The sequence below is a fragment of the Simochromis diagramma genome, unplaced genomic scaffold (assembly GCF_900408965.1).
Source record: "Simochromis diagramma unplaced genomic scaffold, fSimDia1.1 OVJJ01000412.1, whole genome shotgun sequence".
NCBI lineage: Eukaryota > Metazoa > Chordata > Actinopteri > Cichliformes > Cichlidae > Simochromis > Simochromis diagramma.
In genome coordinates this window covers 284,083-296,232 of record NW_024387238.1, presented here as the reverse complement: position 1 = coordinate 296,232, position 12,150 = coordinate 284,083, and the positions used below count along the sequence as shown (strand labels likewise).

The 12,150-nt window shown below is 38.7% G+C and overlaps 1 protein-coding gene across 2 annotated transcripts; it reads right to left on the bottom strand.

Moving 5' to 3' along the window:
* Positions 1-2,004: 2,004 nt before the first annotated feature.
* Positions 2,005-5,881, bottom strand: LOC120746995 (low affinity immunoglobulin gamma Fc region receptor II-like). 2 transcript variants are annotated; one of them, XM_040052570.1, is made up of 10 exons: positions 5,511-5,881; positions 4,648-4,896; positions 4,377-4,496; positions 4,204-4,219; positions 4,033-4,124; positions 3,430-3,492; positions 3,278-3,337; positions 2,863-2,925; positions 2,151-2,213; positions 2,005-2,039 (listed from the first exon to the last, which is right to left on the bottom strand). In XM_040052570.1, the coding sequence occupies exons 1-10, from the start codon at positions 5,782-5,784 to the stop codon at positions 2,032-2,034; spliced, it is 1,008 nt and encodes a 335-aa protein (XP_039908504.1). In that variant the 5' UTR covers positions 5,785-5,881; the 3' UTR covers positions 2,005-2,031. The 2 variants fall into 2 exon arrangements, with proteins under 2 accessions (XP_039908504.1, XP_039908506.1); XM_040052572.1 differs by lacking the exon at positions 3,430-3,492 and having other exon boundaries at positions 5,511-5,868.
* Between the last annotated feature and the right edge of the window lie 6,269 nt (positions 5,882-12,150).

Below are 12,150 nucleotides of genomic sequence, written 5' to 3'. Positions count from 1 at the left end.
AGCTTTTCACAGTTTCTCTTTATGCCCACAGATTTAATGGCCACAGTGACTTTATTTGAAATCTGTTTTCACATAGTGTCATGCAATGTAGCAGTGACAATTATTACTATCACTCCAGTATGGACAGGTCATATAAACACGTGTGATGCACACAGAGAGCGAAAAGTGAAATTCCCACTGTGCTCTTTGTCTGAATTCCTTGTTAACTCTCTGCTGTGAGCTGATAACATAAAACAAGACATCTGCTAGAGTCAGATACTCATGATCACATATTTCACACTTTGTTCTCACTGCTGTTGGAACATGTTAGATACAGTCAAGGTTTATTACAAAATGTTTATAAAAAATATATGAATATAAAGAGCATGAATATTAAATAGGAATACACCTGCATTTGTTTTATACTATAAGAGAGTACTATGTCTATATCAGGGGTCGGCAACCTTTCTGATGACGAGTGCCATCTAAAATTTCCTCAGAAGTCAATGTGCCATATGACTGCATTAGCAATAAATTTAATAATGCTCTATATTAACAGTTACACACAATACAGAACCACTTTATAGAATTATATTTGTTTGCAGATGTTTGCAGCTATCAGCAAATAGTTATCAGCTATTTTGAAACAACAAAAAGACACTTTTTATCCATAACAGCAAATGAACTGTACAACAGAAAATGCAAAGGCTATTTATGGTCTCCTCACAACAATGATAAGAAAAATAAAATGGGCCAATATGGCATGTTTGTTAATACAGAGACACACGTGTTAATGTTATTATTTTTTAATGCACCTTCTCAGATTAACTCACTGCGTGTCGTGCCCAGGGCTGGATTGGGACAAAAAATCGTCCCGGGCATTTTTGCTAGAGACCAGCCCACCAGGTATTAAAGCCATAAAGCCTGAATGAAAGCAAACACTGTTGTGACCGTGATGTACAGTCTTGTTGGTATATGTATGATTTCTATACATTTTACATCAGATAAAAACTTTGGTTGTAAGATTCAGATAATTATTTAATAAAAGCTAGACATTTTAAATGAGAATAAGAAAGTATTTCTTTGTGCCCCCCTTTCCCTGTTAATGCCCTACCTGGACCCCTGGCAACACTTTGCTAGACCCGCCCCTGCAAAGTTACCAGCTGTCAGCTACTTAGAAAAGGATCCTGGTGTTATTTGTCTCTCAGAAACAGTTCATAACTTCCCTTCAACTCATCCATGTCACCTAAAAGGTAAACCTGTTTCTCCATCACCTGTTCAGCTCTGATGATCCAGTAAGGACATCTCCTGGTTTCATCTTCATGTTTCCCTCTCACCACATATCCAAACCGATATCATGACCAGCAGCTTTTACAGCTGTGGCTCCAGCAAACATCAGCTGATACTAGAAATTAATATTAAATAAATTCTAACAGCTGATCAAGCTTAAACGTGCTGCTGTTTAGCCTGACATCCGGCGGTTTCCTCTTTCTGGTGCAAAGTGGGCGATAAACAAGCAAGAGAGAAAAGCCGATCAGCTGATCATTGATCAGTTTCATGATTAAGTAGCAACAGGAGAGAATAAGAGAAGAAGAGGCAGCTGTGCAGCAAAGACACAGAATAAATCCAGCTTTGTGTCTTTTTCCATTGTAGCTGAAGTCTGGGACAAACTGCGTCCCCTCTCAGCTCAACACGAAACGCCTGATATTTTCTCTGAAAATGGGTCTCTCAAGTTATTTTCACACATTGACCAGCATCTGGCCAATCCACCACCTTTCATTGTTTATACCGTTACAAAAAATCATCGGCCCATAAAAACGAAAAATCAACATTGGCCCACCGAGCAAATGTCCGATGGCTAGTCCAGCTATGGTCATGCCATCAGTTAACCCTTCGCGTTCCAGCTGTGGCACGCGTGCCCTGGTTATATATGATATTATGATGTAATATTGTAACTGTACATAAAGCTGAGCATGTCTAATATTTGGGCAGCAGAGGAGCAAGAGTGGCTTCATAAAAAGCTTCTTCTTGGCTTTGCTGCTACAGCTCTCCTCACTGACCTGTAAGACAAGCACAAAAAGACAAAGTGATTTCCAACATGTAAAGATATTATGAGCTGAAGACATTCAATAATGTGAAGAATAAATCAGCCTGCATGGCAGCAGAATTACTGAGAGAGCTTCCTGATGTGACTTCAGAATAAACTGCTGCATCAGCTGCAGGACTTGATGTTCCTGTGAATGAAGAGAAGATCATTGAAAAAAAAAAAGAAAAGTGTGCGTATGTATGTACATATATGTACATGTGTGTGTAGATATATATGTATGTATATGTATGTGTGTTTGTTACTTGTAGTTATTACTGCCTGTTACCTGTGGTAATGCAATTTATAATTCTTTATAATATAATTCTGTATTCAGTTATGAAGGCTCTAATTGTTGTTTGCGAGCTGCCGTTTAGATGCTTGTATGTGCCCAGGGCTGTTGATGGGTCTGTATGCAATGATGGGCGTAGCTGCGGGAAGTTTGTTTTTTTTTGTTGGTGAGTGAGTATAGGGGTGGGATTTAATAAGTTTTCTTCATCCCACTCCTTTTTCAGGCAATTTTTGTTTTTTGTTTTGTGCATTTTATGTTCAATATAGGTATTTGTTGTGCCTGAAAATGAACAAATAAATGAAATGAAATGAATGAAAACAATAATATCATTAACCAGGAGGAAAATTAATGTCTGCACTAATGCAAAGATAGAACTAGATTTTATTAACCAAGTAATTAGTACGCATGAAGACCTAAATACAAATATTAATATAAACAGATTTACATTTTAAGAGCAGATAAACATGATGAACAATATTCAGTGGAGATGATGGCAGACTTTGCTCACCTTTGTTTTTCTTGGCTTTTTCTTTTTTGGGCGGTTTGACCTCAGCATACATCAGACTGTCCTCTAAAAGAGACGTCAGAGCTCAGGACACATTTGTTCAGCACAGATATGATGACAAGAACATTACAGAGTAAAAACATGAGAGAAACTGTTTAGTTTGGGGACATATAGATGGACAATACCATACTGTACAATAACAATATCATTCTGTATATGAAGCAGACAAACTTACACTAAACTCTGAATGGCCCTCGATGTGTATAAGATTCAGTCTGCTGATGTGTAGTGGTCGTATGTAGTAGCTAAGCTTGCTCAGTGAATAACTAAACTCCATGTTGACCTATAATTACCTGCAATATAATGATGTGATGACACATTCAAGTACAAACACTGAATGAGACTGTTGTGACTGTACCTGCAGCTCCTGTCTTCACCTCAGAGTAAACAGCACTCTGCTCTGCTTTATGATGCTTCCCTGTGAAGATGATCAGATAAATTAAAATAATTAATTATTTTTTTATTGTAAAAATTTTCTAAATATCTTTCTGTATTGGTTTGCATACTAACCCTTCCTTCTGACATTTGTGATTTCAATAAGAGCATATGTGACATCTTGGGGTTCATCTGCACCTGAAATGTAAAAATCTATAGTTACAGAATTGTAAACATGTTGCACTTACTTTCTTCAAATCAAAAATCTGTTTCTTTTTTAGCTCTTACGTATATTTCAAAATTTTAAAAAATCTATTTTATCATTTTCAGTGTTTGCTAATTGTATGTTCGATTCATAGAGGTTAGAAACCAGAAACATGCATATTTAAAAATAAGTGCAAAAACAGAAAAAATGTCTGTGGTGCTGTGTGATCAGATATTTTCAGAGCATGAACCCATCATGGTGTTACTGTTTGTGTTGTTCTGATATGAAACAACAACATTTGTGGATTCTTTCAGTTGAGTTAAAGATACAATCAGGTTGTAAAATCCTGTTTGTCTCTGATCTTTTGTGCATGTAGTCAGTTGGTTATTTGGATGTTTGTCCAGCTGGATTTTGATAAATGTTCTTTGAAAAGCTGCTGAGCACAAACTGAACCTAAGAAATGTTCCTGTTAATGGAGACTGAATGAAAAGTCAATATTAATAATGATAATAAAGATCGGTTTAAGTGCTGACCAGGATGAAGAGAGTTGTGTTCATGAGTTTCATTCTGGTTGACTCCATGATTTGTGGAGGAGCCCGGACTGTGACTCTCAGACTGGATCGACCTGAAACAGGAAATAAACACAATAAACTCAAAAGTAACTGATGTTTGTTTAAAATTATAATAAAAAGTATTTTACCAACCTGGTGAAGCAGGAATCTGTGAAAGAGACAAATGTTATTACACATGTTTGTGATGTGAATTGTTCCATTTCTATTTTGTGTCATGAGATCAGAATACATGTATATGTGTGAATAATTAAAGTGTGTGTAGTAAATAAACTCTGTAATACAGCATGAAAAGAAGAGGCTCTTACACTTGGACTGTCTGCAGCGATACAACAAGAGCAGGAGAATAATAATGAGAGAGACGCCACAAACCAGTCCAACCATCAACCACACAGGAGATGAAGAGCTGTCAGCTCCTGACACAGTTACTGTGACAACAAACAATAATACATATATTATTAGTAAACTATAATAATAGTGAAAATTTCATAAAATTGTTATTTAACATCCTTTCAAAACAGAGATCTTATTTTCCTTCTCAGTCATCAAACATCCATCAGATGTTTTGATCCTGCTCACCTTTAACTGACATCCAGCTCTGTGCTGACTCTCTTCCTGAGTACTGACACTTGTAGAAACCTTCATCAGACTTTGACACTGCAGAGATCTTCAGCTCCCCTCGGGGATCATTTTGAAGAAGTTTGTCATTGTGATAGAAAAACACATTGGAAAGTATTTTTTGTGTTCTCAGACTGCAGCTCAGACTAACAGAAGCTCCCTCAGTCACAGGATGAACAGGACTCACCAGGATAGGACCATTATCATCATCTGTGACACAATCACACACAATTGTTTCAGGCACATCAGCTGCTGCACACTTTTAGAAAAAGCTGACATTTTTATAAACTACTGTATGTGTCCTATTTTTACCAAATAATTTCTGTAAAACTTGTTTTTGAATTGTGATCTGTGAAACTTCATCTCTTAAGGTCTGGGTTAGTTTTTGCTGCAACAGGAACAACACAGAAGCATTTCACTAAATTAGATGATTATGTTCATGTTCATATGTGACTGCTGTAGCAGTGAGGTGTGGTTTCAGCACAGCTGCAGGAGCAGAGATGGAGCAGAGTATTCATGGATATGAGCACAGTGCAAGTAAAATAATGCAAGTTTGCTGCTCTGATCTCCCTGACTTGCTCTGCACAGCATAACCTTTGATACGACTGCACCTTTTCACATTATAGTCTTTAGAAATAACCCTGATAGATTTGCGCGTTTTGGCTCTTGGCACTTTTTTGCAAATTGGTTTATGGCAAGACTGAATGAAAAGAGATGAACGATCAGAACAAAATAAACAAGAATCACATTCACAGCAAAGCTGAAACAAATGTTCATGTGATGTTCAAGTCATTAAAATCCAATAAGAATGTATAATAACATACTCTGTACAGTGATGTTGACTGCATTGCTGAACTCTCCTGATCCAGACTCACACCAGTACACTGCAGTATCTGACTCTGATCTGTAGATTTTGCATGTGGATCCAGTCATTCTCCTACAGTCAGAGTTCCGCTCACCGTCCTCAGGGAACTTCCTCACTCTCCACTCAGTGAAGTTTCCCTCACAGGTCAGTGAGACAGAGTCATAGGTGAAGTGTAGCACTCTGTCAGGACTCACTGTGAGAGACGCTGCTGAATGAACATCTGGAAACAACATGCAGTGAAGAGACAAAGCTCACAGATGTTAGGATTCAAAATTCAATTTTAAAAAAGTAATATTAGCAAAAATAAAAACAAAAAAAACTCTCACTTTATGCCCTATAGAGGTTTTGATGTTTTGATGGACTCAGTCAGGAACAGTTCAAAGCATGATTAGATATCATCAATAGGACAAGACACATTTTACAGGTGCTGTGGTCACCCTGATGACATTTTCAACTGAATGCTAACTTAATTCTCAGGTGGAGATAAGTTCCCATTCTTTTACTTGAATGCAGCAGCAGACTCAGAATGGCCATCCTCTTCCTCCTCATCAGTCATTTCTTGGTCTGGATTTTATTTTGTTCCATCTTAAGCTTCTGACACTTCCTTATCTAATCCCTCCTCACTGTCAGCTTCCTGGCCTGGGTCCTCCTCACTAGTGTGGTGATCAAATATGTAATCAAGAGCCTCACAACAGGGTATATCGACCTTCCATGACGTTGCCACACAGTGACCTTTGAGCAAGCCCTCAACAAAGCAGTATACACCAAAGCTATGAGAAAAGTTCAGTTCTGTTGAAACAATGTTGCAGCTGTCTGTGAGAAATGCCAACACAGGTGTGTGTGTGTGTGCGTGTGTGTGTGTGTGTGTGTGTGTGTGTGTGTGTAGGTGTTAAGGTGTAGGTGTATGTGTGTGCGTATTTCCAGTTTTTAAATCGGTTAAATTTGACTTTAATGCAACACGAGGGTTAAAAATGACAATAAAGTCTGACTACTTGGAAGTAAAATATAAAAAATGAGGACCAGCTCAAGACTTTTACACATTGCTTTCTATTCCCTTCCTCTTTTATGCCATCACTGTAATTAAAAAGGGAAAAGGTAACAAAACAGGAACAAGTAAATTCAGTTTGGCTTGATCATAGTCAGAAATGAAAAGATTGATTCTTCTCCTTAAAATAGTTTTTAAATGGGTTTATCACAGTGAGAGAGATGTTGGTGAATTAAATGATGACATCATATCAGCTCAATGAAACGATAAACAGAAACAAACTGACCTGCAGACCAGACAAACTTTGGTTGACTGTGATCAGTGTGATACTCTGGGTCTCCTCTTCCAGCTCTGCACACATATCCTGCTGTGTGTGTCTGTCCATGAATGATGTAGGAGTCCTGTGCAGTCCCACTGCCATCAGGTAGCAGCTCATAACTGTAGGATTTCTCTGATAGATCAGGAACAGCTTTATACCAGTAGAAGCTCCATCCTGCAGACGGATGTTCAACCTCACAGTTCAGAGTTACTGAGGCTCCAGGACTCAGCCATGATGGAGACACAGTGAGGACAGATCCTGTTGGAAAGTAATGAATCTTTTTTTTTTGTGAAGTTGTGTTTCAGTCATGTTTACGTTGTGACTCCTGTTCTACACTACTTGCAGTCTTACTCAAGTCATGCGCGGCTCAGCTGGCTGGAGTGTTCACGCACATCTTCAACCTTTCCCTCTCTCTGTCTGTAGTCCCAGCCTGCTTCAAAATGGCCACCATCGTCCCTGTACCCAAATCCTCCACCATCTCCTCATTGAACGACTGGCGACCTGTAGCCCTGACCCCCATCGTAAGCAAATGCTTCGAGAAGCTGGTCTGCACTACCCGACTCACTGGACCCTCTACAGTTCGCATACCGCCACAACAGGTCCACTGATGATGCCATAGCCCTGACACTACACACTGCCCTGTCACACCCGGAGAAGAGAGACACGTATGTGAGAATGCTGTTTGTAGATTACAGCTCAGCATTCAATACCATCGTGGGCAGCATCACCTCATCCCCCGTCACACTGAACACTGGTGCTCCACAGGGGTGTGTACTGAGCCCTCTCCTGTACTCACTCTACACCTACGACTGCACAGCCACTAACAACTCCAACATCATTGTGAAGTTTGCGGACGACACTACAGTGGTGGGTCTTATCACCAATGGTGATGAGACAGCTTACAGGGAGGAGGTCAGCGCCCTGACCCACTGGTGTCAAGACAACCATCTCACCCTCAACGTCGCAAAGACAAAGGAGTTGATAGTGGACTTCCGGAGGTGCAGAGAAGTACACACCCCCATCACCATCAGCGGCGCTGTTGTGGAGAGAGTGAGCAGCTTCCGGTTCCTTGGAGTACACCTGGCTGAGGATCTTACGTGGTCAGTACACACAAACAAAACAGTGAAGAAGGCGCAGCAGCGCCTCTTCTTTCTCAGGAGACTGAAAAGATTCGGCATGAGCCCCCGCATCCTCAGGACCTTCTATCACTGTGCCATTGAGAGCATCCTCACTGGATGCATCACCACCTGGTATGGCAACAGCACCGCCTACAACTGCAAAGCTCTCCAGCGAGTAGTGCGGTGCTCTGAACGGATAATTGGAGGTGAGCTTCCCTCCCTCCAAGACATCTACAGGAAGCGGTGCCTGAGGAAAGCGGGGAGGATCATCAAGGACTCCAGTCACCCCAGCCATAAACTGTTCAGACTGCTTCCATCAGGAAGGAGGTTCTGCAGCATCCGGTCCCGTACCAGCAGACTGAGAGACAGCTTTTTCCATCAGGCCATCAGACTGCTGAACACGTCATAGACACCTCAGCTTCACTACTGGAACTTTAACATTATGCACTCCATACTGTACAGTAACGCCACTGTTTTGCACATGTCTCACTCTGTATATTTTATTTTATTTATTTTATATATTTTATTTATTGTTTACTCTATTTAATTTGTAAAATATGTGTACACACACACACACACACACACGTAGAAAAATATTTAGTATACACATCCAGAAATGCATATACTATTATATATTGTACATATATTTATTAGTTTCAGATGTAGCCATTCTTGTATTCTGCTTGTTTACATTATTGTATTTTGCACAACTCTGTTGCTTGTGAAGCTCGCACACAAGAATTTCACTCACATGTACTGTACCAATGTACCTGCACATGTGATGTGACAATAAAAGTGATTTGATTTGATTTGATACTTGTAGAATTGCTGCAGAACTAATTGTGAATTTATGTTGTTTTGGAGATTTGCTGAAAGTGGTTGTTTCACATTCATAATCCCACCTAGTCTCCCCTCCTTGGATCACATTCCTGACACTGATTCTTTAGACATTTTACACGACTATTCATGTTCAATCCTAAAGCTTCATCTATTCAGCATGGTTGCTAAATCCAAACTCACCAATTTTTTAAATCTTAACTGAGTCGCTGTACTCTGTGTAGTAAACTGGGTTTCCTCTTCCTCCTCTGCACCAGTAGGTTCCTCCCTCTGAGACACTGATTTTTCCATTTGATGGGGAGACAGCATCCACTGTGGTATTATCTCTGTACCAGTAGTATTTCCATCCAGCTGATGATGGGTTCACAGAGCAGGTCAGAGTCACACTGCCCCCTACTGGAACAGTTGTGTTATCAGCTCTCAGTTTGGCCTTTGGTTTATCTGCTGCCCAGTTTAGAAAAAGAACAAAAGTCAGTGACTGAATCAGAACAATTTATACAACTAGATGGAAATGTTACAGCAAACTTTGATGATGGAGTAAAACACGATGTACAAATGTCACACAAAATACTCATTTTGATCACAACCGTGAACATTTTATATTTGCTTTGCTACAATTCAGTCTGTATGTATGAGAGTTTATTGATCAGTGATGAGAAGATGAGAGTTAAACACTTTGAAATAGTTCTTTTAAATCCTAATGAGTCAGCAGAATTGTGGAAACATGAACATTTCTGAGTTTGTCAGCTTGTAAAAAAAGTCTTCTGACAGTAAAGAGCTGCAACATGAAGTCATAATGTTCAGATCACTGCTGTGATGCACACATTAAACTCTTTCAGGTTCTTTGATCTACTGTGTTGAGTCGGGACTTTCAGGTTCATATATTTAACATTTTCTGTTTGACTCTCAGGTTTTTTATGGCATTTTGGGTTTTATGCTTTTCAGCAGGTACCTCTGGGTTGGGTTTCTTATGTTATATCCTCAGACTTTCTTATTCTAGTATAGCTACTGGAATCCTGCTCATGGTTATAGTTTGATCACATTTAAGTCGTTGAGCTTTAATTTATATTTATGATTGTCAATTTTTTTTTATAAGTTGGAACAAGTCTGCTTAACTTTCATAGACTACTATTTATTTACTAAAAACAAAACCCACAACTTTTCATTGTAACAGAATTTTTCTTGAATCTAGATGCAATATGAGATCGTGGTCGGCATAGAAAAATTGTAAAGTTAATGCTCTTTTTTGTAGCTGATAACAAAAAGGTCTTTTTTGTTATTTAAACCGCTGAACGTAACCTTGTTGTGAGCAGGTTATTAGCAGAGTTGTGGTTTAAAATTGGCTGGAAGTTTTCACTGATTCTTTTATTTACAACATGATATAAATGCCATAAATGTAAATTCACTGTTGGACAACTTGTTAAACTGTACCTTACTAACATCACAGCGTTACAGCAACACAAAGCATAAAATGCATAAATGTTTTGGTTTTTTTGAACTTGATTTTAATCTGCTGCTGAGCCTCTTTACTCTGGAACTGCAGCTACAAGAACAAGAATACCTGATCAATCAGTCAATTTAATTTCACTTTGATCTGCAGAGAACATTAAAGTGATTTTGATTATTAAGCTGTGGGACAGTAACTGATGTTTATTTCTTATTTGATGATGTATTGAAATAAACGTTTCAGAGCTCTGATGTGGAGCTGTCACTTTAGAAAAAACTGCAGCACTGAGAGTGCACTCAGCAATAAATGAGTAAAATAAATAACTTGAATTAAAATGTTTATTTTACACCTCTGGATAACAAATCACTCGATTAATGACTTTCTGCAAGATTATCTGTTTATTAATCAGGTAATCATTGATCACTTGTATTATTTATACAAATGTTGCATTTCATTTTCCCATTTTATTTACTTGATAGTTTTTAATCACAATTTTATCATCGCTTGCAACTTTGACAAAGATAAGCAGAAGAAGGTGGATGGATTTTATGATATTTGTTTTATTGTTTTGTTTGTGTTTTGAGATTTTATTGAGCCAGCTAACCCAAAGAAAGCCTGACTGTTCAACCTAGTTTGTTATAAAGACCACTGGTTAACTTTAACTTCTTTTTTTTTACCAGCACTTTTCAGTTTGCTGATACCTTTGTGTTGGGTGATGGAGCAGGGTAGTTGTCTCTTTGAGTTGAATCTTTTTAATAAAACCTTTTATTTTGAAAACTGCTCTGTTTGACAGTTTCACCTAAATTGGAGTTTCATCATCCATCTACAGATTTGTACCCAGCTCAGGCAGAATGACCAATTTATACAAAATACAAGAGAACCAGAAAAACAAAGAACAGGATTTAAGTGAAATCTGAGAAGAAAACTCAACAACTGGAGATACTAACAGACTACAATAAAGGCTCCAGTAAAATTTGTGCTGTGAGCGGAAAAAAGATGCAGTATGCACTGTGACCATAATAACTAAAATCTGAACAAACCTGACTTCTACTATAAAACATTCCTTCTGTGGGCAACAACATGCATGGACACAGAAAAACATTTCCAGAGTTTAACAATCAGACTGGATGTGGTGGAGCAGCTGAGGCAGATCCAACATGTGTTCTGTATTTCATCTTTCATGTATTAAAGCTGCAAAGCAGCTTTGATAGGGTTTGTTCTGTCCTGGAAGTTTCACTGTGAGTGTATTTTTTATTTTTTAAAAGCTGCTTTATAAAGAGTCTATGGATATAAATTGTTGAACTTACATGATACAGTCAGTGTGATGATATCACTCCACTCTGTGAAGAAATAGTCCCTTCTGCCCCGGCAGCTGTATCCTCCACTGTCAGACTGAGTAGCTCTGATGGTTCTGTATTCATTGGATGTTGGAGGTGTGTTTAACTTGGCAGGACTCCATTCATACGTCCACTGAGCTCCTTCACCTCCCTGAATCTCACATCTGACAGTGACTGTTTCACTCCAGTGTATCAGAATTGAGTTTGGTTGCAGGATCACAGTGGGCCTAATGGGAACTGTTCTCATAAAAAATAGGAGATTATAAAGTCATTATAAAGGCATCATGATTTTTATGTGTATTGCTAATGACAATCAAATCTATTGTGCCCCCTGCCAACAAATGAATGCAGGTAACATCAGGGTGACTCTGACTCAATTTTCTCTCTTTTATTTTTTGAACTTACAGTAAATGCCAAGGCAACCCTGACAACAGACAGCACATTCATACCAGCAGGAGGCAGCTTTACACTGAGCTGTGCTGTAAAGAGCTCTGCTGACTTAGTATGTGATTGGTTCAGACAGACAACATCTAGAAATAAAATACAGATTAGCTGT

What these genes read in the sequence shown, in the direction of transcription:
- LOC120746995 (XM_040052570.1), bottom strand. Translation starts at nt 5,784, where the DNA reads ATGTTGTTTCCAGATGTTCATTCAGCAGCGTCTCTCACAGTGAGTCCT. An exon ending in GAGCTGGATGTCAGTTAAAG is followed by an intron (nt 4,497 to 4,647) that starts GTGAGCAGGATC and finishes TTGTTGTCACAG; the next exon opens with TAACTGTGTCAGGAGCTGAC. An exon ending in GGTGAAGACAGGAGCTGCAG is followed by an intron (nt 2,926 to 3,277) that starts GTACAGTCACAA and finishes CGTCTCTTTTAG; the next exon opens with AGGACAGTCTGATGTATGCT.